Source organism: Anopheles bellator, chromosome 1 (assembly GCF_943735745.2).
Source record: "Anopheles bellator chromosome 1, idAnoBellAS_SP24_06.2, whole genome shotgun sequence".
Taxonomy (NCBI): Eukaryota; Metazoa; Arthropoda; class Insecta; order Diptera; family Culicidae; genus Anopheles; species Anopheles bellator.
The window spans coordinates 38,839,851-38,867,462 of record NC_071285.1 but is presented as its reverse complement, the minus strand read 5'-3'; the positions used below and the strand labels follow the sequence as shown (position 1 = coordinate 38,867,462).

The following is a 27,612-nucleotide window of genomic DNA, read 5'->3' as shown; positions in this document are numbered from 1 at the left end:
GCCGCCCTGGCGAGCGACAAACGAAGCAACACTAACACACAGAGAGAAACCAGAACACACAAAGTAAGGCGGAGAAAAATCATAATGAAAGCCCCCCCCCAAAAAAACGAACAACAAACCAAACTGGTGGAAAAGCATGTGAACAAACAATTACAACAATTTTAACGATTTCAAAAATAAAACTGATTAAAAATGAGTTGTGCGCGTGCCTTCCGTTATTTGTTTTAACTTGTTTGGAAAGAAAAACTGCTCTGGCTATGTGTCGATTAAACCCCAATAATCACAATAACCAGTCCCAGTAATGACCAGTAATTGAGATATATTACGGCATAATTTGAATGTAAATTTTACTACAACGGGTTACAAAGTAAAACTCCGGATTACAATAACGAATAACGCTATAATGGGTCACAAAGTAACGCAAAGTAACTCATAGTAACGCTTCCTTTAAAAGCGGTAAAAATTAAATGAGGGCACGGGATGCAAACAAATTGGATAAACAAATTAAAATACCTTTTTCCATCTACTCGACTTCAATTCGGTTATGATTTGGAATACAACTCATATTTAAGAATTAATTTAAATACATGTTGGTGGTAATTAGTCGACCCTTAGTTCGCACCTTAGAATATATCCCATCCCAGAATTTATCCTTTGTTGTCTTCATTCCCTCATTATTAGTATAAACCTTCAATGACCATACGAGGAATTCATCGCAATTTGCAAGCTGGCTAGATTGCTTATTAACCCACCTAGTACGAACACCTTGTAACAGATTGAAGCATTATGTAGCCGCATGAGAGAGTCGCGAGAGACGACGACGATGAGATGAGAGCATCGCTTTGCAAACAGCAAACCTTGGGTTTGTTACATATGTAATCATTCCATTATTTCTTTCTGTACGGCCAACACAATAACGTGTTCGATTTACAGCATGGTTTAATCTCCGAAGATAGTACCGGGCGGAACATGTGTTGGCGAAGTCCATTCGGTCCGGAGAGAACCAGTTTGTCCAGTATGAGTTGCTGTTTAAGTGCGATCAATCGAAACCAATTAGAGTGTCTGTTCAATAAGTCACATCGCGACACGCATTCCAGGCCGTCAAAACCGTAGTAACGTCCGACGCGGAGCATGCGCAGTTCGGTGCCGGGAAAGTCGTCGTGGGAAATTTGCCGGTTGCAAAACAAACCCGAAATAGATTTCATTCATACGAGCGCGGCACTTGTCATCCAGTCGTACTGATACCCGGTGCACGAGTAAATGGGCGGATTTCGGCAACGAATTTGACCAGAAACGAAGTGTTATAGCTCACCAAGAACCGCACACGATTGATTTTCTTCGCGGAGACGTATTATGTGAATAGTTTCAAAGTGCAAAAACGCCTTGAGAGAAGGTTTTCGGGTGAAAATGCCCCGATCGGAAGAAAGCATCGACTTGGACCAGGTGTTGAGTGAGATTGGGCAATTTGGCACGTTCCAAATACGTCAGTATGCTCTAATGATACTGCCGATTGTACTGAACGCGTTCTTCACCCTCAGTTATGTGTTCACGGCCGGAAACATCGATTACAGGTTAGTCCCGTCCGTTGCATGTGGTTGTTGTGGGTCCTAGCTAATTATATTACTTTACCAATTGCTCTTCTTGCAGATGCTTAGTACCTCAATGTGAGCAATCTGAAACGCCTGTATTTGATACCCCCTGGCTTAATGCAACGATCCCGTTCGACCAAAATGGCAATCCGGAAAGGTGCAGTCGGTATGCGCCTTTCGTAAATGACACGCGACCAAATGAAATTTGCAAATCGGAAGAGTTTGATTTTTCCAACATCCTGCCGTGCGAGCACTTTGTCTACGCCACGGAGGAAGTTACGATCGTACAAGACTTTGATCTGCACTGCGCCCATAACGATTGGAAACTGTCGCTTGTGGGCACGGTGAACAACATAGGCCAGTTTGTGGCGCTTCCGATTGCCGGCTACCTTTCGGATCAGTTCGGTAGGCGGTGGATCCTGCTAATAAGCGTGGCCGGGAGTGCGCTCTTCGGTGTGGTTCGATCGTTCTCGACCAGCTACGAAATGTTTCTCACGTTCGAGTTTCTCGATCCCGCCATCGGTTCTACGATGTACACGACGGCATTCATCTTGGCACTCGAGCTGGTGGGGCCGAAAAAGCGTGTAACGGGAAACAATATCATTTCGTGTGCCTTTTCGTTTGGTGAAGCTTTACTTGGGCTGCTGGCAATGTACATCCGCGACTGGCGGATTCTGTTGCGCGCACTGTACTTTTCCGGCTTTGTGGTGGCCGCATTCCTGTGTACCACTAGCGAAAGTGTGCGATGGTTGCTGTCGAAGAATCGACGTGCAAGTGCCTTGAAAGTCCTCCAGAACGCGGCTCACCTGAATGGCAAGAGTCTGTCTCCGGCAGCCGTCGAAAGCCTCTGCTCCACCACCGATTGCGAGACGGCATCTTCGGATGCTAAAAAGAGCAAACCCTTTGGACAATTGCTTCGTGAGGCTTTCTGCAGTCCCGGGCTCGTCATTCGGGTTGTGAACTGTTCGTTCTGTTGGCTCACGAACACGATGGTCTACTTCGGGCTTAGTCTTAACTCAGTTAGTCTATCGGGGAACAAATATCTTAACTTTATTCTCGTTTCACTTATCGAACTGCCTGGCTTCTTTCTTATGCAACTAATCCTTGATCGTGTCGGTCGAAAGAAAACTCTGTTCACCACCATGCTCCTCAGTGGGTTGCTGTGCATCGCATCGGAACTGATTCCGGAGGGTAAGTAGATTCTCGGTGGTTGTCTGGAGGTTAGATCATGTTAAACTTGGTAATGTTTTTTTTTTCAGATACAACGTGGCTTCGTTTGATCCTATTTTTGCTTAGCAAACTCACCATCACCATGTCTTTCGGTACATTGTACATCTACACAGTCGAAATATTTCCCACCAATCTTCGCCAGAGTTTACTGTCGACGTGCTCCATGTTTGGCCGCATCGGATCCATGATCGCTCCTCAAACACCGCTGCTGGCCAAACTGTGGGCACCGCTGCCGATGGTCCTTTTTGGGTGCCTGGGTATAACTTCCGGTGTGGCCATTCTCCAATTCCCCGAGACACTCAACGTCGAGCTTCCCGACACCCTCGAAGATGCAATGAATATGCACGACAAAACAAACGATCGCCAACAGAACTAGTGCAAGACGTTATAGCGACCCAAATACAGCGCCTTGCGTGTGAGGAAAATTTCTTAACAACCACGACTCAATTGGCTCCATTCAGTTCCTGCAATTCGCCTCCACTAGATTCCGTTTTCTGGCCGGTACTGAGATCGTTCTTGTGAAGCCACATCCACGCGAGCATCAAGCCGGTTGCCACCGCACCCGACCCGAACAGCCAGTACGTTCCGTATTTGGTGTATATTAGGGCGGCTCCCGGGCCAATAATTCGAGTTAGACCGCCAATACTCGTGTATAGCGCCATCCACTGCCCCTGAGGTCGTGAGCCAAGCAGTTTTGAGAGAATCGTCTGACTAATGGCAATACCAACTGAGAACGATACGGACAGCATGGCGTACGAAAGCGTCAGTTGAAGCTGGCCAATTGCTGGCACGGTATTGCACCATTCCTGTGCACAGCCGTGAAGCACCGCAGGACTGGTGTCGTTTGCCGGATGTTGCATTGGCACCTTGTCGCTGCCAAACGGTATCATGAGTGCTTGGCTCAGAAATAGTGGAAGCATGGCAAACAGCAGGAACACGTTGTGTTCGCTGTATCGCTGGCAAAGCTGCGGTAAGAGTAAGAATATCACACACGAGAACACCGTTCCGGCCGTCAGCAGTATCCCCAGATAGTACAAAGATTCCGCATGACTCCAACCAAACTGATCCAACGACAAGGGAGATAGGGTCCTAGAAATCCGAGTAGAAGGTTAGAAGTAGTATAATGTACGGTGTTTGAAAGTCACACATCAACTTACGTTTGAAAAGACACGTAGAAGAGCATCAGCACTCCATATCCTAGCAGCACCAGCACGATGGGAAAAAGCTTTAGAGGTCTCCGTTTCGTGACTTTTTCGGCGGTCTCACTGCCGATCATGTCTCGTGCCTTGTTCGGTACAACAGCACGATCAATGAAGGTGGACGGAGTGAGAAGCATCAGATACATGACTCCACTCAAGGCGCAGATCCATCCACTGGCCGTGTACATGTTGATTCGCAGGTTATATAGCAAGAAACCCTCTTTGCCTATGAATGAGACCAAGGATTGAACGATCGGTCCGACCACAAGGCCTAGGGTTTGCGCCAGGGAGCTCATGGCGATGGTTTTGGTGCGCTCGTGGAGATGGGTCGCTGCTGAAATGTACGCCCGACTGAGCGTATTGACCGACGTGGCTACACCGAAAGCGATGCGAGCAATTAGCAGCACATACTTTCGATGTGGTGCAGCGAACAACTCGACAACACTGTACAGACCGTTGGCAAAGACATATATCGCCGTCAACAGCACGAAAGGAATCCTTACAGATGATAACCGATTCGAGCACCAGCCAATCAGCGGACTAAACAACAATTGTCCAGCAGGTGGTGCGGCAAACAGAACACTCAAAAAATGCTTTCCCGCCGTTCCATCCATCTGTAGAAGATATTGACCACATTTATCCAACCAAGGCACAATGAGCGTCACAGCACTGTCGTGTTTATCACAGGGTACTACTTATCAATATGTTCTTTAGCTGAGCATAAGGAACGGGTTTTCCGCTTGATGATAACCAGTACCGCCGTGAGAAACTCCCAAGCGCTGCCCAGCTACTCGAATTACGCTGATCACGATGATTATGCTTACATCTTCCAAATATGGCCAAAGGCTTGTGGTCATCACTCCGAACGATAGGAACATTAGAAAGCCGCTCAAGTACACCACACGAATCGTAATCCATCGCTGCCGATACTCTTGCTCTGATTCCGCTCCGTTGAGGTCCTTCGGTTGTTGCGGTAAACTGAACCATCGGCGGATGACCTCCATTCTTGTGCGCGCGCGTTCGAAGGTGAATAAGCACTAATCGCGGCGAGATCAGCGCAAGCCTCTCGAGTCGAATGGTGTAGATAAAGCAGCTGATTTTTGTTCGCAAAACTTGTTCCCGTAACACAGGTTCAGCCAACTAGCCGTCATATTTTACCATTTCGCCTCCCTTTCAGCAGCGATCAGCAAGCCAGTTTGAGCGCAATGCTTTCCACTGTCTGCGTACTTGCAACGTTCAGAAGGCGATACTGAATGAGACTGCGGCCGGAGATCAACTGCATGCTGCCGTTCTTCGGGATGCACACCTCACATCACTGCACTCTGCATTGAGAACCTGTTTTGCACCGAAGGGCGTGAAAAAGAACACTGCAATGCCCATCGCAAGCATTTTCTAAATCACCCCGTAGACCGTAGTTCGCATGCTTTCCTTTTCCCATGCTGCTTATCAGTCGCCTTGCTTCACTGATACAAGCATCAGTTTTTGCTTCTAATATGAGCAAAATCAATTTCGGACTGTAGAGTCATTCTGCGATAGTGATAAGGGCAGCCAACAAGTTCTTCGCGTTTCAAGTTCAAGTGGTGTGTTCGCCCGGTTGCGCGTACGCTTCACACCAATCTGCTTGAAAATTTGCAAAAACTGGCCCAAATAGACGAGGAACTCCAACAGGAAAAAAAACTGAGCTCTATTTTATAGGTATTCACTAGCCTGTAACGAGGCCGTTTGTATTAACTCCGTTCCGTTCACTTGCCTCAACAGTGACTGTAGTTTCTGCTCCCTGCCGCTTAGTATCTAAAGTGGCCAGCTCTTCTCCGCCGGCATCGCTGGTTTCATAGGGCGCAGGGATTAACCGCCGTCTAATGGGGAAACGTACAGAAAGATATTAAATGTATTACGAAAATATTAGCTGCCGAATAATGTAGATGTTAATACCTCATGTACGATAGCCAAACCATTGTGAAGCCCATCATCAAAGCCGTACTGCCGAACGTCCAATAGAGACCGTACTTGGTGTAGATGGTCGATAGAAACACCGGCCCTAGTGCTCTGGACATACAGCCCGACCCGGTCATCACTCCCATCCACGTCCCTTGTGGACGAGGACCAAGGACTTTCGAGAAAATGGTGGTTATAAGTGTGACCCCAATGGGGTATCCGATCGCGGTGAACCCATAACCGAGCAGAAACTGAAAAATTGTCATTCCGCGCGTAGTCTTGCACCACTCCTGTTCCGGAGGACATCCTAGGCGATCGTCGGCAGCTGGTGTTACCACTGTGATGGGTGCGTCGGAAGTACCGAGACTCTTTTGGTCGAAATCAACTCGTGTCAGGTTAGAAAAGACGTCCGTAAAGTTCGATCCATACACATACGGTTGGTTGGCCGGCGCCATCGTTGCGTTGCTCACATTTTCTATGACGGCCAATTTGGGTGGCTGATCAGCCATCGGAATATACACGGCTCGACCAAGAAGCATGAGGAAAAACCCTCCCCATATAAGAACCTTCTGCTCCGCTATTCGCTTGCAGAGGGGGTCAATCGTGAGGAACACAGCGCTGGCTAGTACGGCGCCGACAGCCATTATCCAGGCCATGTAGTACAATGCTTCAGCCTTCGTCCATGCGAACATGTCCATCGTCAGAGGTGTTGCCAGTCTGTAAAGAAGGAGAATAACACCGTAAGTAATCTTCCGACGTTCTCGTTTGGAGATCACGCACGTTTCGAGAAAAACAAAGTTAAACACCAATATGAAGAAGGCGAAAATCAGCGTCCAGGCGGCAAGAAGGTCCGGTTTAATCGATTTCCATGCTTCCTTCTCCGACTGCATCCCTTGCTTTTTCATGGCCTCGCGCGCCGCTATGCGCTTCTCTTTGAACACGAACGGTAGGAATAGGCAAAAGTTCAGGATTCCCATTAGCACGTTGATCCACCCGGTGGCCGTGTACATGTTGAGATGCAACCGGTTCCTTAGCAGCGGATAGCCATCGTCCCCAAACATCGTCACGGCGCCCTGCAACACCGGCCCGACGATAAATCCTAACGTCTGCGCTAGCGATACCATCGAGACGGCGCCGGTACGTTCGTCAATCTTTGTGGCTGCCGATAGATACGATCGGCATACGGCTACACTCGACGAACTGACCCCAATCAGGAACCGCGAGTACAACATCCAGTACTTTTGATGCGTTGGAAACAGCTCCAGGCACGAGTAGATACCGCTGGCAATCGAAAACAGGGCCAGCGAGCATAGCAGCGGTAATCGGATGGACCCCAGTCGATTGCCCCACCAGCCGACGAGCGGACTAAATATCATTTGTCCGACCGGATTGGCGCCAACGATCCATCCCAAAAACTCCTTGCCAGCGTGGGGATCGAGCTGTAAAGTTCAGACGCTACATGATAAGACGCACTATTGCGTGCCATGACGCGATACAACCTTATCCAGGTACGGCCACACTCCGGTGAGAATTATGCTAAAGCCAAGCGACATCAGAAACATCGTATAGTAAATGATGCGTATCGACGTCCAGCGTTCGGTGTACTCCTCCTCGGTTTCGAGCCCTCCATCCAAATCGTTTGCTGTGGGTTTTTTGAACATAAATCGCTTTATTCGGTCCATTATCGGTCCAGCAGAAATCCTCTGAAAAGGGAAACCTCGATCAATCGTGTTCACGAACGGAGCAGCAGAAGGAACTGCATACTTACGTTTGGAGAGAGGCCGCAGAGAAAATTGTCCTAATTCACTGGTTTCTAACTAGTCTATCTCTAACAATTGCTTTAACTACCCCCTAAACATAGTTTCATGCTAGTCTCGTCAATCACAACCTGAAAGCTGAAGGCAGTCAACAAAAATACATTAACGCCACATTCAGTCAAGTGGATCGGTTAACTTTGCCGTGTCTTGGCACAGACGAACGGCACCGGGCTACGGTTGGTCGAACACAGTAACTTGGCCAAACTAATCGTAAGCGCGTCTGATAACAATAAAGATCACCGAGCCCACGATGCAAAACACTGTTATCTAATCGCACGCCATGATAAGTCGCTCTGGTGTCGTAGAACTTTGCTTCACCTTCAGCAAATGACTACATAACTTTGCCGGAAATGCAGCATACGTACGGAAAACTAAAAATAATGGCCCGTGCAGAAAAGCTGCGAGCGAGATCACATTCTTTGTTTGACGTGCGCAGCGCAAGCGGCAAGCGCAACAAAACACAACCAAAGTCGCTGAGACCAGCTGCGCGCGAGGAAAGCGACACGCACACGCCACGCCAAAGCAATGGGCACACGCGCAAGATGGCACCAACACAGGCGCGCGTATGTTGTGCGATCATCAGCTGTTGGCCATTCATCCGCGCCATCATCGCCATGCTTCATTCGGATCGTTCGAATTTAGTACAGTCGCCGTTTGTTTTGGGTGTTTTCTTTTTGCCACTTTCGTCAATGTGAATCACTCTGCCGATGGTGCGATTATCACAATGAAAATATATGTCCATCCATTCCAAATAAACAGGTCATCTCACACTGATTCGAGCAGTCGCCGCCGCTTTTATGTGAAACACTCGGGGACTTATTATTTGGTGACTTAGTTTTAATACATTCGTCTGTTAATCACTAACTAAAATTAGGATCTTTTATCGATTCGTTCTTAGTGTTCGCCATTCCGGAAACAGAAAATAAAGCCATGAGAACGAGTACAATTCCTGGTGGTTCAAACTGAAGAACTGTAGTGTCCCCTGTTCTGTCGGGTGATTCATTTAAACTTAGTATCTTACTTTACATTCGGAACCCCTCCAGATCTGTGCACTACGTTAGTTCAGATCCTTGGGGTGGATCGTTATCAGTTGGAGCCATCTATTTTAAGTTTCAATGGTGCGTCGTCATAGTTTGAGATATCTCCGTATCGCACGCTGGCGTCCTCCGCGAACTCTCTCGCTGCCTCGTTCTCTATTTCCAGGTGCGTGTTGTATCGGCGCAAGTCCGACTTAATCAGCGCTATGATGCTTCCATCCAGCACTAGAAACGCGGCAAACACCTAGGGAAAACAACGCGTTGTCAGTTAAAGCAATTTCTGTGGCTTCACTACCCCGTACTACGCACAATATTTCCTACAAAATCTCCCAATGTGCTTTGAACGCCAGAAATCAGGAGAGTTATGATGATTCCGAAAATTTGCGTCGATATGTTCAGAATCCCCATCACGGGACCGTCCGGTTCGGGAAACGTGAGTTCCGCCGCAAACTCGTACCCAATCGGCTGGAAGCCTGTCATAAAAAATCTAAAACAACAAATAGCAGCCTTCAATGCCACGCGGAGTTAGAAGTGACGGAGACAACCTACCCGAGGAACACGGAAGCAACGGCCAGTAGTTTTTTGGAGCGACTCTGCAGGGCAAGGGCGAAAATGACCATTGTGACGGCCGACAATCGACACACCCAGACAGCCGTGGCTTTATACTTGTGGCTTGTGTCCAGAAGATAGCCAAAAACCATCGATCCGATCAGTCCCAGCACGATCAGCGCCAGACCGACGCGGCCAGCGTCGCTCGCGCTGTCCGGGAAATAGTTAAGTACGATCTGGTTCAGCAATGTCGAGAACGCATTAAACAGCCCCACGTTGATACCGTAGGCAAGCACCAGGATGAGATAGTTGTGATCCTTCATCAGCCGCGCCACCGATGGCCAGTAGTCTTTGCGCCGTGGTTTCATTGTCCGCTGTAGAGCCTGCAGGTGGCTGGGAGCGGACGGTGGTTGCGATTTAAAGATGGCGATCACCATGCAGGCGATCATGGTCGAAAATCCGGCTACACCCATCAGAAACACCTGCAGATCTACACCGATTGCCGCCGGATCGTCGCTATTGACGATGACCATCGGCGTGAGGAAAAAGCCAATGGCGATTCCAAGCTGAGCACCGAACACTCCGAACGCACACACCGACGACGCTTCTTCCGGCGAGAACCAGGTGGCAGACAGACGCGACGGGATGCTGAGCAGGAATACCTGCGCGATCGCCGACACCGTTTGGCCCAGGAGGACCACTTTGAACTGAGACGGATCGGCGGAAAACACTTTTACCCACGCGCCGAGTGCCGTGCCCACGGTGCCGATCACGGCCGACTGTCTCATGTTACGCACGTCCATCACGTACGAAATGGGGAATACTGCGGCAATGTAGATCACCATGAACACCATCGAGGTGCAGTCTATCCAGGTCGCCGAAATATTGTAATATTTCGCCATTATGTTGGCCACGATGCTGTACTGAATCCATTGCAGGTACGACGATGCGATGCTCAGCACGGTTAGGACCAGGAGAAACCACCTGCGCCTGTAGATCTGTATTTGAACCGAGGTGAAGCTATAGTTTTCCGGAATGGTCAACGTCGATTGGGAGACACTTTTGATGATCGTGTTGTACGTAGTCGTCCGCTGAACCTCCGTGTGGATGGTGATCTCGTTGTACGCCACTTCCTGGATAATCTCGGTATGCTTGTGCGAGGTCAGCTTCGGCACGCACAGAAAGTTTTCATTTTGCAACGGAATTATTGGGGTCGATATCGATTTCTTTCGATCCAGCCCAGTGAGTGCAGCGGCCGACTTGTTGTGTGAGCGCACCAGGAAACTACTTTCGTTCGAATTCTTCGGCGAATGCATTTCTAGCACGTTGCACCGTTATCAAACGCGCGACGCGGAACGCTTTCAGTGAACGCGAGCACCGTTAATTAAGCACTGATCCGGTGTTGGAGCACGCGCTTCGAAGGAGGATTCTTTGTTGCGCTTCTAAATGCATCATATCGTCGTGAGAAGCTGGAAAGCCGGAGCATCGCAAGGATGATGGTGAGCAGATAAATTTGTTTTATTCATCTTATCTGCGACTCGTTCTCCTTATTTCGGTGTTTACTGATGGCGATAAGTGGGAGGAAACACACTTGTTGCCCGTAAATGCGACGTGAGGGGCAGAGTGCGAAGAGGCACTTTCGTTGTTCGAGCGTGTGTACGTCAAGGAATTAAAAGATTTCCTGCTAAACGGACAGATCACAGTGTTTAACAAATTCGTTCCCAGTCGCGGTTCTTGCGAAACTCGTTAAGCAAAATCATAAAGTTTACTGCTGACTGATACTATTGTTTTCGAACAATGAAATGTCCTTTAACCTCGAATTATGTTTCGAGCCGTGCACAATGAATTTACGAGGGTTTAGTATTTTGTAGTTCTTCAAATCAGTTCAAAATCAACGATCATTCGTGAGGGTTAACTATTGCCACGCTAAGGATTAACTTTTTCATCGGGCTGTTTGGCACATCGGGCTGTCAAAAATAAAATTTCCGTATCAGTTCTCCGTGGATTTTAGCAAGCAGAGTTGAACAAAGTTGTTTTGCTGATTATTCCAACCCAGCAAAATGCAGGCTGCTCGCCCGATTTCCAGCTTGGCCATCCGCAACGGTAATTAGCAAGAAAGTTAATAGAGCACCGTAACAAACACATTTTCTTGATTCCTTCGGTTTTCGGTCACTCCATTACATAATCCTTCGACGGATCTGCTGCACATCAAATCCGCACTGCATTTGGAAAACAGCGGCCTTCCTGTCGCGAGGATACCATGGACCGAGCAACTTCCGTGTTTTCACCATGAACGATATGCCCGTTCCGGAGGGGGATTTCTTCGAAGAGCACCGACGCAAGAACCGTGTGTATAACGCCGTCCTGGCTGCCGGTGTTGTCATTTTCGGCATTACATTCACTGTGGTAAGCACCCGATGAATTTAACTCTGGAAGATTTGCAATCAGATTAATACCCCCGTTTGTGGCATTGCATCCGTAGGCGAAGGAGAGTGGACTTATCTATTTCAACTACAACCCCCCGAAGAGTCTGGATTAAGGGAAGTCCGTTTAGGAAAGAGCAGCCGATTGTTTGATTAGATGTCATGGAAAAATAAAACAAATCACACGATTTAATTTTGCGTTTGCGTTAAAGAAAGAGCCACCAAAGGCTGGATCGAGTTGTAAATCTCTAGATTCATCAAAATGTGTCTATTTTAACGAAATATTTACATTTGGAAGTTCCCGATTTTGTTCCCGGTGCCGCCTTCTGATGCCGGAAAGAGACAGCACAGGGAAGGAGCAAAAGGGAAAGCCTGCGATGAATGACAGTTGTGTATTTTGGTGGGCGATAAACTCCGCAAGTGAATAAGTTGCTTCGACAAACGCAATCTTGGTTGTTTCCACGCGTAGTGATTGCAGCGTTCCAACAGGCAATAGAAATGGCCGCTGGGATCAAGTACATATTTCAGAAAGATATCTTCGATGATCTAGATGAGCGCATCGTATCGGTGTGCAATGTGAGCAAATTGCTAAAGAAGAAAAAAACATCGTACTTGTGCATCGTAACCACTAGCAGCAAACCCACGGTGGTGGTCAGTGTGTGCCAGGTTAAGCAGTACGACAAAGGGGTTTACAAAAAGAAGCGCAGCTGGTCGCTGGAGGATGTAAAGTGCATCGACGGTCGCAACGATGCACCGGATACGCATGACTTCGACATGATCCTTGAGAAACCGTACCGCTGGTTTGCGACCAACTTGCACGAGCGACAGAACTTCATCACCGTGCTCTGGAAACAGATCAACAAACACTGCACCGTGGGCGATCGAGCAGTATTCAAAAATGTCCCCAAACAGTGGCTAACGGAGGGGTCTCCTGAAAAGCAGGCTATCAGTGGAAAGTACGGCGGTCGCCATGGGACCGAAGCAGAGACCAACGACGACGATTTGGAAGCAATGGAAAATGAGGACTTTCACGCGCTCACGGAAAAGGAGGAGATAAATTTGAACAAGCTCATTTCGGAATGTGACTACGCCATCAGCAACGCTGAGCTGTTCATGGAAGACTTGGGCCACAATTTGCTGCAGCTGGACGGTGCCAACATCCAGAGTGTGCTGGCCTCGGAGAAGCAGGTTCAGGTTCTGATGGAGCGGATCGAGGAAGCGATTAGTGAGGCGGAAAAGGTGGAGCAGCGACTGGACAATTACGACGAAATCCTTTGCCACGTGCGCGACACGATGGAAAAGATGGGAGAGAAGAACCAAATGATCGAGATTGCGAACGTTAACAACGTTCGGCTTCTGCAGGAGCTCGAAAAGGTCGTGTCTCAACTGGATCTTCCACACGCGCATCAGTTGGCGCTCACCGACACCGATTTGACGCCGAAAGGCTTGCCGGCAGCAATCGCCGCAGCAAAAGCCCTCCAAATGGCCATGAATAGTGACATAGATCCGGCACTTTTACGATTGACGGCCGTACAAGATCAACGCAAGCGGTTCGAAAAGTGGAAAGCAAAGTTTTCGCAAACAATCAGTCGCCATCTGAACAACCTGTTTATCCATCTGGGTAATTTGGGCGATTCGCACGACACTTCCGTTACAGAACTTTCGCTTCCAAAGCACTACCATGTCCACAAGGAGCTGTCCACGTTGATGGAGTTGATGCACTGGATGAAAACGATGGATCGAAAAGCGTACGACGCGCTGATCAAAGTGTACACGGCGTCTTTGAGCAAGGTTTATGACCGCGATATTCGCACATTTTTCGAAAACGCCAAGCAGGCGCTGTCCGAGAAGCGGTTCAATTCAAGGGAAGACGTTAACAATAGTTCGATGAGCAATAAACTAAAATTAGGCCAGCAGTCGACTAAGCAAGCGGCCCAGCCGTACGGTATACTGGGGATCAACAAGGAGCTCTGGACAGCGGGAGCAGAGCCTGCAGAGCGGCAACGGTTCGACTGTATATTGGAGAAAGTGCTCGCGGAACTCGAACCGGTAGCGTTGAGCGAGCAACATTTCTGTATCGCTTTCTTTCAACTGGACGTCATCAGTCCGACCGGAAAGAACACCCAAACAACGCTGGAGGCCGGAAATGGCGGTGAAAACCTCGCTTCTGGACAAAAAGACGAACGCGACACGGCAGTTCAAATCCCCCAGAGACGACTCGATCGTCAAATCAACGAAGACGTGCGGAAAATGATGGGCGAACTTTTCAGTAGCCTCGAGTCGGAACTGAACAGTTTCATCTTAAGCTTCGAAAAGCTGGACAGTTAGTAAGTCAGAATGCATTTTATTTAATAAGAATTCTTCACGAATTTAATGGATGTTTTAATTTTTTAGCTATTCTCTGTACGTTCTGGTTCGCCTTACCCAGCACGTAATGTCGGCGCAAGATGCGCATTCGTTCTTGAGCATGACATTCGCGTCCGCTCTGGTGCATGTGAAGCGAAGCTTCGATAAGTTTATGCAACTGCAGCTGCAATCCATTGAAGAGTCGAAAATTCCGAAACGCTCCAAATGTGGCCTACTACCGTACGTTGAGAACTTTGAAGAGTTCGCCGTGACGGCGGAAAGTATTTTCAAGAAAACTGAGCGACGAAACGATCTAGATAAATGGTATCTTAAACTGGCCGAGGTGATCTTTGAACGCATTTCTTTGCAAGCCGTGGAGCATCCAAAGACTCCGCATCAGGTGGTGAAAATGGAAAACTATCATCGTATGCACTCAACGCTTTCCCAGTTAAAAGTTCATGTGCTGGAAAATTTGCGGAAGGAAGCCAAAGCGCGCTATAACGATGCACAAAGGGCGTACGTGACGAAGTACTTTGGACGCCCATTGGAGAAACTGAATGTGAGTTGTAAATTACATTGCACACGCACCATAGAAGCTTTGAAGTCGTGTAAGCCAATCGTTTCTTTTTCATGTTTACAGCAATTTTTCGAGGGTGTTCAAGTACGCGTTCAACAGGGCGTGAAAGACACGGAGATCAGCTACCAGATGGCGTACTCAAAGCAAGAACTGCGCAAAGTTATTAGCCTCTATCCGGCGCGAGAAGTCAAGAAGGGACTCGAGCAACTGTATCGGAAGGTAGAAAAGCATCTCTGCGAGGAAGAAAACCTCCTACAGGTTGTTTGGCGAGCGATGCAGCAAGAGTTCATCACGCAGTACAACTCCCTGGAGCAGTGGATTCAGCGATGTTACGCTGGCTCGATGATAACCCTCGAGTTTACCATTAACGATATCTTAGACTTTTTCTCTGAAATCGCACAATCGCATTGAAGTGCCCTTTCATGCCCGTTAAATAAACCGAAGCATACGGTTCGTATTAAAAATGGCGTCTTCTCGTCCGTGTTTTCAAACGTTACGTTCGCTTTTAATCAATAAATAGGACCATCGTCGAGATTGTCATCTTCGTCGTTGTAAGCTTCGCCATTATCAAAGTAGTTGTTCCCGTAATCGTTGTCGTCATCCATCTCTTCGTCGGCCATCTCGTCCTCCTGTTCGTCGTCTTTTTCGTCTTCCGACTCACTCTTCTCCTTCTTCACGACATCCGCCTTTTCGAAAGAGGTTTCTTTCTGTTCCAGTGCCTGCAGTTTGGCGTCAATATCGGCGGCGGTCCGAGGACGCTTCGTTCTGCCTGAGCTTGTAGCCGTTTTAATCCGTTTAAAGTTGGGCCTTATTTCTGCGGGCATGCAATTCCAGAGAAAATCTCCATCCCGTTTTGTTTTGGGGTCATTTTCTATCACGTTCTGTAAGGTTACATTTGACATCACTGGGGCAAAAAGCAAGCACCGCGATGGTGTACTTACAATAACTTTATCCGAGTACCGCTGAACGGGCAGTTTTGAGCTTTTCTTCGTTGTAAAGTAAGCCGACTCTCGTAAGAATGAGATAAAGTCCTCCTTCCACAATATCTTGTAATTCCGGTCCACACTAGACTGAAGCAATCAAACCGGTATTTCATATTAGTACTTAATAAAGTGAAATTTGCAAAACCAGCACCAATCGTAATAACAAATCACCTCTAATTGTACCGGCTTCGACATCAGAGGTGGATATATGGGAGGCGGGGCCGCAGATGTAACGGCTTGAATTTCTTTGCTCGTTACACCCAGCGATTGTAGCTGCTCCTGTGTGAGGGTTCCGCCGGATTTACCTCGGCCTCTGCCTGCCATTGCAGTGCTTCAGTTCAGATTGTTACCTGTGTAAAATCACATCAAACTAAATAAATGCCGATTACACTATTGTTTTGGCGAAACATCAGAAACGTAGTTCGTGTTTACAAACAATCTGGGGCAATGAAAGGAGTTGTCACTTTGACAGCCAACAAAACAAATGAACAAATGAACACTCATCCGCCCTTCTTGAATTCGAACTTTTATAGAATTTTAAAACCGTTGGCTTGACTGTTGGGAATGTTTAATATTTCTTCGAATTTTTCAAGAGTGTTCGCAATTTCAAGCTCATATACAATGCAACATTAGTGAATTTCGTCCTGCCTGTAAATAACGAATCAACAATAATTGCGTCATCTATCTAAAATAGTAAAATGTATACGGAATTGAGTGTATATAACGGAAATGATATATTTTTCATGAGTGTAACAAATTCTATTACCGAATGTCAAAAACATCTTCACAAACTTACTGTACATGCTTGATGAACTTATTTTGTTTTGTGTTTCAATCGTCATTTCCTCCTTCTCTGAAAGTATTTCTTTAGAGCAATGTGAAAGCAATTCAAACATCCGTCCGATGGAACAATATTGAGTCACCATTCAATAAGCTACAGATCAGACGATACACGCCGAAAAGCAAAAAAATGCAAAATGCAGCTCCAGTGCATACAAATTAACTATCAACTGCAAATTCATTCATGGAAAGTTCAAAGCTTTCATTCCACATCCACATTCCACATTCCACGAACGGCCAATGGCTACTTATGCTTGATACCTTATACGATGCAACAATGCGTCTAGAGAAATTTCCCGCTACATGGAGTGGCATGCACTAAAGAAGAAAGACTGTCGAGCATGCTACAGATGCACCGCACAGTGGCCTTTGGAGCAAGAGAAATGCTATCTATGGCGCATGCGACCAACGCGAGCCTTCGGGTCGCGTTGCTGTTTTCGTGGCGCAATCACTTGGCCACCTAGTATTTTCCCAGTGCAGCCAAAAACCCTTCAGGTCCTCTTCAGACCCTTGCGAATCCTTCTCGCAGCCTCTCTATCACCATTGAGTGCTGAGAGACATTTTTATATGAGCGGCCAATTGTTTTTGTGTCTGGGGTAGCGTCTCCTGATTGCATGGGTCGTACTAAAATATGTGTCAAACGGTGACCGAAGCATATGTTCGAATCGGGGAATCGCGTTAAACTATCTTTGTCCGTTCGTTCGGGGGGAGAATGTGCGGGAAATCAGTCTGTCGTTTCAAACTATGGGTAGGTTATGAAAATTGAAATGATTCCTTTTTGGACTTTTGGGCGATTAACGGATGGCTTTTTGGGGTTATGAATTGGACATGAGTGCGCTCAAACGTTCAACCAAACTGTCCAAACCCGTCGATGACGAAGCTTTTGGATGGAATAAATCACACATTTTATAACAGTTCGCCCGTTGAGAAGATTTCCTAAGACAAACTAATGCGGTAGACAATGGTTGGTTGATTTTTGGGTTGCATGTGTCCAAGTGTGATTCTAATGTCATTATCGTAATCTGATGTAGAGTCAACCGTGTGTAGAGATTCTGGGGCACCACAGCTTTCCCGTAGCGCCCGTACAAGTTTGCTGAAAGTTTTAGCGTTTGCCATTAAATTTACCGACCAGCTTAACAAGATTGGCTTCTACCAAGCGCTCCGAAGCTCATAGTTCATCAGACAATAATCTGGCGAAGGCGTTTTTTGCCTAATTGCCGTATCGTTATCGAACCCCTCTGGTTCTAATGTACCCCACGGTGAAGCAAAACGTCGTGCCACAAAATATTCTATGCCGGCGGAAATCCGCGGGAAAACACTTCAGCTAGATTGCTACAACGATACATCTGGCTAAAAGGAGCGAGCCGAAACGGAACCAAAAGGCATTTCCGGATGCTGAGGCTCCGGAATCGAAAGGTCCTAGTACTATCGCACAGCGACCGAAACCGGCAAAACCTTAAATTGTTGATTACGCTCCAGACGAAAAAGGAAACCGAAAATCTACAATAAAAGCAAAATAACTCTTATCATGTGCGGCCGCGGGTTTAAGCTATCACAAAACCGGGCAAGTTCACTCAGCGAAGAAAAAAGTCTTTTCTGGGCTAGAAGTTGGCTGTTCTGTTTTGTGGAGGTTTCCCGCGGGGCTAAGAAGTAGTATTATTGTTGCCTATTAAAGCTCGACGTGTAACGGCTTTAAAGTTTCCCACCGGCATCGTCTGAATACGTTGGGAGGAATCTGAGACTTCCTGCGCACCGGTTTATGTTCGTTATAAAGTTTGGTAAAGAAAATATATCCTAATTCGTGAGATCCACTTACTTCTTGTTATATGTAAATTCGCAAATAATGAGTAACTGAGTTACGAAACATGAAACGATTCTTATTTTTATCTTACCTTATTGAACTCAGTTAGGTGGCAGTAGGTATGAAATACTTTACTTTTAGTTCCTTTAAGGTGTATTTAATATTTAGTGCTTTAAGCCTTTTAGCTTAGCTAGAAACTATTATTTGTAATTAAACTGCCGGCATTGTTTGCACACCATTACGTCTTTTGATGTGAATAGAAAATTCCTTTGTGTTCCTCCTATCACATCCTTGATCGACATAATCCTTGAAGCTAACATAATGGAGGGATTAGAATGAAATGGAGGGGCCGGGTTTGTGAGAATGCGAACGGTCGCCAGTCGATGATTTTTCCACACCAGATGAATTTACTAATCCTCATATGTTCAGACAAAAAGTTCTCGGTTACGTGCACGAAATTAGTGTCGATAAAAGTAATCGAATCCATCCGTGCTCTGCGCCAGCGTCTCTTGAAAGCCAGTTGAAGAGTTTCGGTAAATAAGTAAAGAGTTCCTGTCAGATGCAATGAAACTTGAAAGGATGGAAAGCCCGTCACACTTTAGGGGCATCCTTTCCGAAATTGATTGCGTGTGGCGTTGTGCAAAGAGAAAATTCATCTTATTTAATTTGCCCCATTTCAAATAAATTCGATAAATTAGTATGGTTAACACTCATGAACATTTTTGGCCAGCATAATATAGGGTTCGATAAAGAAATACACTCTAACTTTGCACATTGTCTATTATTTTCTAAGTTACTTAAATTATACGCTTACACTCAAGATTACCCGATCTTTCTTTGCTAGGAAATAACAAGCACATATTTTATTTGCTTTACAAGTATGTAGTGTAAGTATTTATAAGAAATATGCAACAACAATGCTGTTGCTCTAACCGTACACATAAAGGGTTTACCCTCTAGCACAGCGCCAATCAACTCTGGTACGGTTTCGCTTTGCTCGGTCCTCTTGTTCTTTCACCGTCAGACGGCCAATTGAACGATGGACTTTCTGAAGATTGTCATAAAACCCTCCTTTCGTCCTGAGGCTCCCATGGGGAGCAATGGATGCACATGTGTGTGCACGAGACTCTGTGCTCCATCATCCCGGTACGAACGGTGGCTCCACACAAACCGTTTGGTGAAGAATCTTCATCAATTTTTCGCTCGATGCCAAAGATTAATCCTATTCAAAAGAAGTTTTCCTGATTGTGTACAAGCAAATTAATACACACCACAGTGGAACACGACCGTCGTCAAATGCCATATCTTTTATTGGCAAACGTCTGCCGTTGAATGTTGGGTCATTCTATCCTGCCTTGAAAAGCGTGTTGGCGCTTAAAGTTTGACTAAATTTAAACCTTAAATCCATCTCTTACCAAAAACAAAAGCGGATTATAATCTAAATATTTGATGCCAGATATTAGCCAAACCGGGTTTTGCCTCTTTTCGACCCTTTTGAATAACACGAAAAGTATACAAATGGTGTTGAAGTGCAAACAGTTCCGCAGAACATTTGTTCCGGGGGTCGAAAAGTTTTCCTCAGGAGCTGGATATTTGAAATAGACTTATGACGACTGTATAGAAACTTTTGATTGCTTACATTCACGTTATATAGTATCAACACCAATGTTCGGATTCATTTGAGAAAGCTCGGAAGAAACAAAGTCGTGTGGTGCTTAACAGTAGAATGCATCTGTGTGATGTTGAATGTGCTTAAAACACATATCAACTTTCATAAATCAAGCAGATAACACCAATTTATATCCATAGTTGCATACTACGGCATGTAGCACAGGCTGTTCTCCGTTTCATAACCATTTCCTGGGTCGTGAATGTTCCAACGTGATAAATAGTGTACTGTGGACACTCCGTCTCCACCGGCTGATGTTCACGAATGTTCACTTTACTGAGCGTGAAACGAGAAACGACTTTCATCATCGTCCCAAAAAGTTTCAAAATAATTTTAAGGGCCAAACGGTATTGCTTCCCCGAAAGGCCGAAAAGGTAAAGGTGGTGGCACCTTGATGCAACCGAGTTATTGTGCAAACGACGGTACAGTTTGTAACGCCCAAACACGTGCCCGAATTCCAAAGTTTTGCATTTATTACAAGAACAAACTTACGGCAACGAATGGTACTCGGAGTCGAAAACAGGAATTTCGTTAGTTCCATGGCGTGCCTGGTGTACATAGTCCTTCGGCGCCAACCCGGGACTGCAAACATGTACAAATCCTTCAGCGAAATGGACCCATTGAGCAACATCTCTTCATTCGCACTCTCTTTCCGCTCGAGGATGCTCACGAAGCGTTTCGAGCTGAATATCTTTGTCTGATATTAGCCGGGCGCTTATGCTACCGCTGCTGCTACCGGGAAATAACTTCACGAACGAGTGTACTTGACATTCCCGAATGCTGCATTTGGGATCGTTGCATCGCCGGGGCCCGGGTGTGTGCGTTGCAGTGCGAGTAACTCGATTTTCCGCCCAGTGCGTCGGAACCCGAAACCTATGTCAATGCTCATAATTACTGATGAAGAACGCAAACCGCTTCTCGTCACAATCGCCAATCGCCGGGTTCGGATCAATATTTAAACGCATTCGGCAGACGGTATTCCCGTGGTAACCCTTCGGCACCGAACAGTCGCAGTTCGTTAAAAAGGTCCGCGTGATAAAATCGAAAGCTTCCGCTCGGCAGCCAACGGATTTTTAATGCTTCGAAGGTCCCATTTTCGACGCAAACCCTCCGGAAGGTTGGGCAGGATTAAAACCGATGGTAAAATGTGACTTCCATCAGAACTGTTAAGGATCGATTTATGTGTTTGAATCTTTCACTCTATTGATGGCCTATAAATCTTCTGACAAAAAAACGTTAGGTGGATTGGTGTAAAAAAGCCGGAAAGGCAAATGGTGTAAAAAAGTAGTAAAATAAAATAAAAACATTCATCCCGATAGCGACCGTCAACTAATAGAAATTCAAGCCGTAAAGGAACACATCAATGCGGTGAAGGTAGAGTTAACGCCATCACTCAATGGCGTTTAAACGTAGCAAAACTAGGAAACAGACTCCTGTCGATACATTTTTTTCACCACTCATTTGAGGTAGTAAATTGTTGAGTTGATTAGAAAATATACTACACCCATTTGTACATATTGCCGCCATTAGCAGAAAGCTTCGTAAACTATTCTCGGCATCGTTTTTCCCGCATCTCCCGTTCGCTTGCTCTTTATTGGCCACATTAGGGGCAACCACGCCATGACCCCAGTGTCCATGATGGTAGTCTGTTAGCAGGAATCTTTGCAATAAGGCGCAACAATTACGCACGTCTTACGGATCGCTATTTTTCTTCGGTTCCTCACGGCCGTGTCGCTATGATAATATCGAGACACGATAGTAGTAACGGGTCCTAGGAGCGTATTTCATATCGGAATTAATTTACTTTGCTGAGAGGCACAGCCCTGTGCGTTAGCCCTGGATTGCCTTAAGCCATATGCTTAATACAAGCCAACATCTTATAAGACACTGGCCGAGTGAAAGTTTAATTAGCGAATCGAATATGTGTAACGCAATTAACGTTCACTAAAAACAATTAAGCAAGAGTTCAGTTTAATTTCTAGTATTTGTACTTGCTGCGTAATGTCAACGCTTTTTTTTATTTCCCTTTGATCGATTGTAATTCAATTGGTTTCTTTTAATTTATATTCAGCTCAGCCGAAATTGGTTAAACAGTTATTATATCATTTCCTACGAGTGTTTGAAACTGTGAGAGCGACAGTGCGCAACTGCGCTTCGCATTCTAGCGGCCAGACCGTCCAGCGAATCTCCGTATCCGTATCGTGTTTCCAACGATTTCGCTATCGAGAAGCAGTCTTCGCGTAGCTCTCGGAGAGTCAACTTGAGCCAAATTGTGTCAGTTCGCCGGTGACCGAGCTCGTGCGTGCACGACGGACAGGAATCGTGGCCGTATCGGCGACGAGTCCTTGTTCAAGGAAGCGTCTGAAATAATAGGAGCCTCGCCGATATCTTCATCTCAATTGCCAGTGAATTATGTGATTGAGCGGACAAACTTAAGATACCAACACGAACCGGAGCCTAGGAAAGGAAACGAGCGGTTTAGTGGTGCGAAAACAGGACGTTTCTTGATTATTAGAGAAAAACAACAAATAAGGCTCTCGGATCCTGTAACATTGTGGTTGAGAGTAAACTTTTAGTGGCTTTCACTGCCTAAAATGGTTCGGCTGCGTGTGAGAGACAGTGAGAGACCTCGCATCGTTAGTAAATTAAAAGCAATCATACAACGAGTTTGGCTGTTGAAATGAATAATTTGCTCCGGTGGAGGTAAAACTTTTACACCCTATGCCCTGCACCAATCAGCCAGCCACACGACGTACGCGGGATAAAAGTTGAAAAGTTACATCGTGTTCGCCGCTTCTCCGTACCCTTGGGGCTCCGTCTCGTCGACGGCCGCTTACTTGTTGCTTCCGAACCGCGAATTATATCGGGATATCACACCAAGCGGAAGGAAGCACAAATTATGATACGCTTATTAGCGGGAGATGTAATTTCTGAGCTTGGCCGGCGCCTCCGCATCGTGTCGGAAGTGTGGCGCCCGCTCCATGTTTTCCGGACGTAATGTAATTTCACTCTACTCCTGGGAGTCCTGGCCATTTAGCCCCTAATTGGTGGTGGAAAACATTTACCACGGGGTTTTGATTGACCACTGACCGCCAGGATTAACGTCTAACTACGCTGGTCCACTAGTAAAACGCGGTAAAACGCGGAAGCAAACGATCGAAATAATTCATTTATTTGGAATCCACCTACAAAGTGGTCAAACAAACTAATTATGAAGGGCAGTGGGTAGTTTTGGTGTAGCTTAAGCGGCATCTGCGACTCTACCGTGCTAACGGGGCAATCTGGTAATTCATCAAAGACAACCTTCACTAGTTACTCGCATGATCTGTGATCATGCGCTATTTATAAATCTGGTGTTCGATAAAACATTCGCCCCAAAAACTACAGTTCCACGGTCACGGTTGTTGCCCAAACGTGAGCTCGGACAGGAAGTACGGCGAAACAAATGTGTATCAGTGGGCACGTAAGTGTAAGTGCTCAGTTTTCAGTGTTGTTTTCCGTGCGAGTTATGAGCCACAGAGGGGCATAAAATGTCCACTACCGGTGTGCTGCTGCCATCAGGCGGGGGATACCACTACGGCGGCGACGGCGGTGGTCATCATCCGACTGTGCCCGCGAGCTCCCGGTTGACCGCCAACGAATCAGCGTTCCTGCCGTACGATTACTTTCCAATGTTTGAATCGCAACCGCCGTACAATAGCCTAGAAAACGAGTCCGAGCCCTATCACATTACCACCAACGGCCACCGAGGTAACGGCACGTTATACGATTATTACGACTGTAGCGCCAGCCACGGCAACGTATCATATTTGAATGTGTCCTGCGAGACAATCCTGAGCTACAGCATCCCCCTGTACGGTTACTGCACTCCGGCCTTGCTGCTCGTAACGCTAACCGCCAACTCGTTGATTGTGATAGTTCTCAGCAAACGAAGCATGGCTTCGCCGACGAACTTCGTCCTGATGGGTAAGTGCCCGGCCCGCATGGGATATTTCTTGTGCCTTTCTCCCCCCTGTTAATATGATAAATATGGCCATACAATCTAAAACACCGCCAAATGTGCAACGTGCGGAGTGTTTTGCTCCTCTCAACAAGTTAGCCTCTGGCGCCAAGGATGGATCAAAATGGATAGTTTTCAATTTTTATGTGCAATTCAAGCGTTGCCTCCGCCCCGAGGGAGGCTGAGCAGCAGTCTGGGCAGCGAGTCGCTTTACGACTTCGGTTTTTGGTCCAAATGGGCCCATAAATCTTCCGTTCATAAGCTGCCCAATTTTCATAAGAGTAACCGTGGCCATTTCAGAACTTCTTACGCACAAAAGTTCGGAAAAGCCATCATCGAAGACCAACTCGGGGCATAAATTTTCGTCGATCGCACTGCCGGTCCGGTGCAGCATATTATCTTTTCACTTTATAAACATAAGTTTTTTCTCACCCGGGGCGTGTATTTTCAGCGATGGCACTTTGCGATTTGTTTACGGTGCTTTTCCCGGCTCCCGGGCTGCTGTACATGTTCACATTCGGAAACCATTACAAACCCCTTTCGCCGGTGGCCGTGTGCTATGCGTGGAACGCGCTGAACGAAGTAAGTATCACGCCCTGTCTGCGTTCTATTGTTTTGGGTGCCTTGCGTTTCTTTTTTCCCGATGCTGTCGACTCCCCGTTGTTGACTCTGCCCAGAGTCGGACCCCCGTTACCCAAAGGCGCACTACTGTGTCGGAGATCATCAATCATCATTCGGCTTTCCGTTGACTTCGTATTTCGATTGTGGTACTTGAGCGGCACTTTTACGTAGCATGGTCCTTTGAAATGTGAAATTCGAGTCAGTCAGCGTTTTTCTTCGAAGGTCCCTTTCAATATCAACGGCTTCCACTGCAATCTTGTATCGTTGCTATCTTTAGCCAATATGTGTAGTACCATAAACAAAAATGGTATTTTGATGTTAATAAATATTCTATCGCACCGGCGTCACGAACTGATAATAAAATAGATTGGCGCGCCATAAACATATCCCGCCGGACATCAATAACTATTTTATCGCAATACCTCCATTGCCTTTCTATCCATTATTTCATTATGGTGGTTTGCGCGAGGGGAACCAGGTCCATTATGTCGAGAATATAAATTCCTCGCATTAATAAAAGAACCACGATAAACTTTATAGGTGCAATCTATTACAGCATAATTGATAAGACGTTTTTGTTATTAAAACACTCGCGAACAATAGATCATCAGCGGTATCGGGTTTAAAACTATCTCAATATCTCTCTATTAGGCAACTGCCTCCTGATGGACAGAATATATGTTTTAGCTTGCAGTCTGGTTTAGACACTGGACCATTGCTTTGCTTGAAGCAGAATACTTGTTACAGTGTTACCTCATAATTGTAACAAAATTATACGATTAGGAATCCAATGTCGTGTGCGTGCCGAGAAAAGCTCGATTAAACCATTAGCAAAAGTAACTCCAAGCAGCGTTTACGTTTGGTTCCACGTAAGAACCTAACAAATGTTACGTGTTTCCTCGTTAATGTTTCATTCAGAGCAAAACTCTGCCTCGTTGTACGGTTGCGAGTTCTGTTTATGATTAATGGCCAACCTGCCAGGCATATTTTGTTAGATGGAATCACTCCTGGACACTATCTATCAAATGAAATTTTCCATTTCATTTTCACACCGGAAGAGACCCGCCGGCGGACCCAATGTTGGTCACGCACATGAGCATCCGCCCAAAAGAAACTTTGCTTATTTTCAATCCACTTTCAGCGCCTCTCTCTCTCTCTCTCTCTCGGCAGCATTCCTTGACATGCATCCCCCCCCCGGGCCAACAAAACAAAAAACGGAACAATCGCTAAAATGTTCTCTAATCAAGAGTTTTCTTTTTCGGTACTTTGTTTCAGATTCTTCCGGCGATGTGCCACACGGCGTCAGTATGGTTAACGCTGGCCCTGGCCGTCCAAAGGTAAAAAGCCCGGTGCAAAGGTGTTACTTTTCCATCCGCTACGCACCTCCGCTAATGGAATGAGTTCTTGATAAATGTTGATACTTTTATGGAAACTCTTTTTCGGCTTTGCCCACCTGCCCGATAGATACGTTTACGTGTGCCATCCTCCGACGGCTCGGACGTGGTGTACCATCCCGAGGGTGAAAAAGTACATTGCCTACATCTGCATAGCGGCCTTAGTTCACCAAAGCACGAGGTTCTTCGACAAGTGAGTAAAATGGGGCACTCTTAGTACATTATTCGACATTTTCCGCGGGCAGAGTGCTGTGAATTTTCTCTCGGTCGGTCCGTTCGGTTGATGTCAATAATTTTTCTCCGTTCCAATGCTTCTCGGGGTGTCGTATGGGTGGGTGTCCACTGTGGCTATAGCGCGCCCCAGCGGCGTCGACCAGAAGACTACATTACGCCGAAGGCAATATATTTCGCTAGCACTATGCAGATGAAATTGCGGTGTATGCTAATGTGTAAAATTATTTCCACAGTCCATTTTCCGGCTCGTTTAAGTAAATTGGCTTATCCTTATTGAGATGTACCAAATGACCGTACGAAATGACGATAACAGATTAATCAGCCGCCCGGAAAGATTTAAGGGCAACAGCAAAAAGTGTGCTGAAATGTTCTTTGTGAAAAATATTAACACTCACTTGAGAATGGGAGAGAATAAAATAATTTGATTACGCAATTAAACTTCATGAAGACATCGGTCGGTACGGTGCGCTTTATGAATGCCGTGCCGTGCCGTGTCGGTGAGGATCCGCAAGGATAATTAACAGAATTGGTGCCATTTTTCTCCGCTTGCAGATCTTACTCGCTCGTAACGATCGAGTGGAACGGCCATCAAACCAACGTGTGCCACATAGAGACCGCGGATTGGGTGCACGAGTACATTAGCGAAGATTTCTACTACACCTTCTACTTTTCCTTCCGGATACTGTTCGTCCATCTGGCCCCGTGCGCCAGTCTCGTGGCCCTCAACGTGCTCCTCTTCAGGGCCATGAAGCAGGCGCAAATGAAGCGCGAGCGGCTCTTTAAGGATAACAAAAAGCGCGAATGCAAACGCCTGCGAGATGCCAACTGCACCACGCTGATGCTGATAGTGGTGGTCACCGTGTTTTTGATCGTGGAAATACCACTCGGGGTCATCACGGCGTTGCATATATTATCATCGCTGATATACGAGTTCCTAGATTACTACGTGGCGAATCTCTTCATCCTGTTTGCGAACTTCTTTCTTATAGTGAGTTATCCTATTAATTTTGCCATCTACTGCGGCATGTCGCGCCAGTTCCGAGAGACGTTCAAAGAGATATTCATGAGCCCCGGCAAGGCAGGCGGCCCCAAAAAAGAATGCGGTTCGTCGAAATACTCCCTTGTCAATGGACCACGGACGTGTACCAATGAGACGGTTCTATAACGAATGCTGTCGACTTTTTTGGCCTCGGCGACCCAAGGCGACGTGACGTATGCTGTATTTCTGATGTTCTAATCTGTATTCCATAAGGTGCTTCTTTTTTTCGGGTGTTCGTTTCGTTTTGTTTTTGAAATTAATATTCAGCAACTGTTGCTTATATTGTATTTTCTATATCAATGACGCAGAACCGAACCGTTCGATTATCA

The 27,612-nt window shown here is 46.4% G+C and overlaps 8 protein-coding genes across 9 annotated transcripts; 4 read left to right on the top strand and 4 right to left on the bottom strand.

Moving 5' to 3' along the window:
• Positions 1 to 1,388: 1,388 nt before the first annotated feature.
• On the top strand, positions 1,389 to 3,407 carry LOC131206695 (organic cation transporter protein-like). Its single transcript, XM_058199361.1, has 3 exons — positions 1,389 to 1,571; positions 1,648 to 2,780; positions 2,849 to 3,407. The coding sequence occupies exons 1-3, from the start codon at positions 1,408 to 1,410 to the stop codon at positions 3,193 to 3,195; spliced, it is 1,644 nt and encodes a 547-aa protein (XP_058055344.1). The 5' UTR covers positions 1,389 to 1,407; the 3' UTR covers positions 3,196 to 3,407.
• Positions 2,623 to 5,353, bottom strand: LOC131206696 (major facilitator superfamily domain-containing protein 8-like). 2 transcript variants are annotated; one of them, XR_009156808.1, is made up of 4 exons: positions 4,843 to 5,353; positions 3,977 to 4,632; positions 2,895 to 3,908; positions 2,623 to 2,803 (listed from the first exon to the last, which is right to left on the bottom strand). XR_009156808.1 is itself a non-coding variant. In XM_058199362.1 (3 exons), the coding sequence occupies exons 1-3, from the start codon at positions 5,020 to 5,022 to the stop codon at positions 3,263 to 3,265; spliced, it is 1,482 nt and encodes a 493-aa protein (XP_058055345.1). In that variant the 5' UTR covers positions 5,023 to 5,353; the 3' UTR covers positions 2,623 to 3,262. The 2 variants fall into 2 exon arrangements, 1 of the variants encoding a protein (XP_058055345.1); XM_058199362.1 differs by having other exon boundaries at positions 2,623 to 3,908.
• Positions 5,354 to 5,720: 367 nt separating this feature from the next.
• LOC131215553 (major facilitator superfamily domain-containing protein 8-like) lies at positions 5,721 to 8,112 on the bottom strand. The gene is made up of 5 exons (XM_058209944.1): positions 7,722 to 8,112; positions 7,453 to 7,656; positions 6,734 to 7,392; positions 5,951 to 6,670; positions 5,721 to 5,874 (listed from the first exon to the last, which is right to left on the bottom strand). Exons 2-5 carry the CDS (start codon positions 7,633 to 7,635, stop codon positions 5,721 to 5,723), a joined length of 1,716 nt encoding a protein of 571 aa, XP_058065927.1. The 5' UTR covers positions 7,636 to 7,656; positions 7,722 to 8,112.
• Positions 8,113 to 8,665: 553 nt separating this feature from the next.
• On the bottom strand, positions 8,666 to 10,681 carry LOC131216785 (heme transporter FLVCR2-like). Its single transcript, XM_058211363.1, has 3 exons — positions 9,357 to 10,681; positions 9,117 to 9,294; positions 8,666 to 9,051 (listed from the first exon to the last, which is right to left on the bottom strand). The coding sequence occupies exons 1-3, from the start codon at positions 10,670 to 10,672 to the stop codon at positions 8,857 to 8,859; spliced, it is 1,689 nt and encodes a 562-aa protein (XP_058067346.1). The 5' UTR covers positions 10,673 to 10,681; the 3' UTR covers positions 8,666 to 8,856.
• Positions 10,682 to 11,318: 637 nt separating this feature from the next.
• LOC131216712 (uncharacterized) lies at positions 11,319 to 12,012 on the top strand. The gene is made up of 3 exons (XM_058211268.1): positions 11,319 to 11,459; positions 11,593 to 11,762; positions 11,839 to 12,012. The coding sequence occupies exons 1-3, from the start codon at positions 11,417 to 11,419 to the stop codon at positions 11,893 to 11,895; spliced, it is 270 nt and encodes an 89-aa protein (XP_058067251.1). The 5' UTR covers positions 11,319 to 11,416; the 3' UTR covers positions 11,896 to 12,012.
• A 265-nt stretch (positions 12,013 to 12,277) lies between these two features.
• Positions 12,278 to 15,221, top strand: LOC131209341 (exocyst complex component 1). The gene is made up of 3 exons (XM_058202430.1): positions 12,278 to 14,106; positions 14,174 to 14,684; positions 14,766 to 15,221. The coding sequence occupies exons 1-3, from the start codon at positions 12,278 to 12,280 to the stop codon at positions 15,111 to 15,113; spliced, it is 2,688 nt and encodes an 895-aa protein (XP_058058413.1). The 3' UTR covers positions 15,114 to 15,221.
• On the bottom strand, positions 14,192 to 16,087 carry LOC131209437 (DNA-directed RNA polymerase III subunit RPC7). Its single transcript, XM_058202548.1, has 3 exons — positions 15,857 to 16,087; positions 15,644 to 15,772; positions 14,192 to 15,583 (listed from the first exon to the last, which is right to left on the bottom strand). The coding sequence occupies exons 1-3, from the start codon at positions 16,007 to 16,009 to the stop codon at positions 15,212 to 15,214; spliced, it is 654 nt and encodes a 217-aa protein (XP_058058531.1). The 5' UTR covers positions 16,010 to 16,087; the 3' UTR covers positions 14,192 to 15,211.
• A 7,438-nt stretch (positions 16,088 to 23,525) lies between these two features.
• Positions 23,526 to 27,409, top strand: LOC131215551 (sex peptide receptor). Its single transcript, XM_058209942.1, has 5 exons — positions 23,526 to 23,961; positions 24,447 to 24,577; positions 25,892 to 25,953; positions 26,081 to 26,203; positions 26,797 to 27,409. The coding sequence occupies exons 1-5, from the start codon at positions 23,526 to 23,528 to the stop codon at positions 27,407 to 27,409; spliced, it is 1,365 nt and encodes a 454-aa protein (XP_058065925.1).
• Positions 27,410 to 27,612: the final 203 nt, after the last annotated feature.

Coding starts and splice junctions, on each gene's coding strand:
- LOC131216785 (XM_058211363.1), bottom strand. CDS start 10,672: ATGCATTCGCCGAAGAATTCGAACGAAAGTAGTTTCCTGGTGCGCTCA. Junction 9,295..9,356: donor GTTGCTTCCGTGTTCCTCGG/GTAGGTTGTCTC, acceptor TTGTTGTTTTAG/ATTTTTTATGACAGGCTTCC. Junction 9,052..9,116: donor GAGATTTTGTAGGAAATATT/GTGCGTAGTACG, acceptor TGTTTTCCCTAG/GTGTTTGCCGCGTTTCTAGT.
- LOC131216712 (XM_058211268.1), top strand. CDS start 11,417: ATGCAGGCTGCTCGCCCGATTTCCAGCTTGGCCATCCGCAACG. Junction 11,460..11,592: donor CAGCTTGGCCATCCGCAACG/GTAATTAGCAAG, acceptor TTTGGAAAACAG/CGGCCTTCCTGTCGCGAGGA. Junction 11,763..11,838: donor TCGGCATTACATTCACTGTG/GTAAGCACCCGA, acceptor TTGCATCCGTAG/GCGAAGGAGAGTGGACTTAT.
- LOC131215553 (XM_058209944.1), bottom strand. CDS start 7,635: ATGGACCGAATAAAGCGATTTATGTTCAAAAAACCCACAGCAAACGAT. Junction 7,393..7,452: donor TGTGGCCGTACCTGGATAAG/GTTGTATCGCGT, acceptor TGAACTTTACAG/CTCGATCCCCACGCTGGCAA. Junction 5,875..5,950: donor GTTTGGCTATCGTACATGAG/GTATTAACATCT, acceptor TTTCCCCATTAG/ACGGCGGTTAATCCCTGCGC.
- LOC131206695 (XM_058199361.1), top strand. CDS start 1,408: ATGCCCCGATCGGAAGAAAGCATCGACTTGGACCAGGTGTTGAGTGAG. Junction 1,572..1,647: donor GCCGGAAACATCGATTACAG/GTTAGTCCCGTC, acceptor CTCTTCTTGCAG/ATGCTTAGTACCTCAATGTG. Junction 2,781..2,848: donor ATCGGAACTGATTCCGGAGG/GTAAGTAGATTC, acceptor TTTTTTTTTCAG/ATACAACGTGGCTTCGTTTG.
- LOC131209341 (XM_058202430.1), top strand. CDS start 12,278: ATGGCCGCTGGGATCAAGTACATATTTCAGAAAGATATCTTCGATGAT. Junction 14,107..14,173: donor TTCGAAAAGCTGGACAGTTA/GTAAGTCAGAAT, acceptor TTAATTTTTTAG/CTATTCTCTGTACGTTCTGG. Junction 14,685..14,765: donor GCCCATTGGAGAAACTGAAT/GTGAGTTGTAAA, acceptor TCATGTTTACAG/CAATTTTTCGAGGGTGTTCA.
- LOC131206696 (XM_058199362.1), bottom strand. CDS start 5,022: ATGGAGGTCATCCGCCGATGGTTCAGTTTACCGCAACAACCGAAGGAC. Junction 4,633..4,842: donor TTTGGCCATATTTGGAAGAT/GTAAGCATAATC, acceptor TATCTTCTACAG/ATGGATGGAACGGCGGGAAA. Junction 3,909..3,976: donor TTCTACGTGTCTTTTCAAAC/GTAAGTTGATGT, acceptor TCGGATTTCTAG/GACCCTATCTCCCTTGTCGT.
- LOC131209437 (XM_058202548.1), bottom strand. CDS start 16,009: ATGGCAGGCAGAGGCCGAGGTAAATCCGGCGGAACCCTCACACAGGAG. Junction 15,773..15,856: donor CGAAGCCGGTACAATTAGAG/GTGATTTGTTAT, acceptor TGATTGCTTCAG/TCTAGTGTGGACCGGAATTA. Junction 15,584..15,643: donor GGTACTCGGATAAAGTTATT/GTAAGTACACCA, acceptor GTAACCTTACAG/AACGTGATAGAAAATGACCC.
- LOC131215551 (XM_058209942.1), top strand. CDS start 23,526: ATGTCCACTACCGGTGTGCTGCTGCCATCAGGCGGGGGATACCACTAC. Junction 24,578..25,891: donor CGTGGAACGCGCTGAACGAA/GTAAGTATCACG, acceptor ACTTTGTTTCAG/ATTCTTCCGGCGATGTGCCA. Junction 26,204..26,796: donor AGCACGAGGTTCTTCGACAA/GTGAGTAAAATG, acceptor CTCCGCTTGCAG/ATCTTACTCGCTCGTAACGA.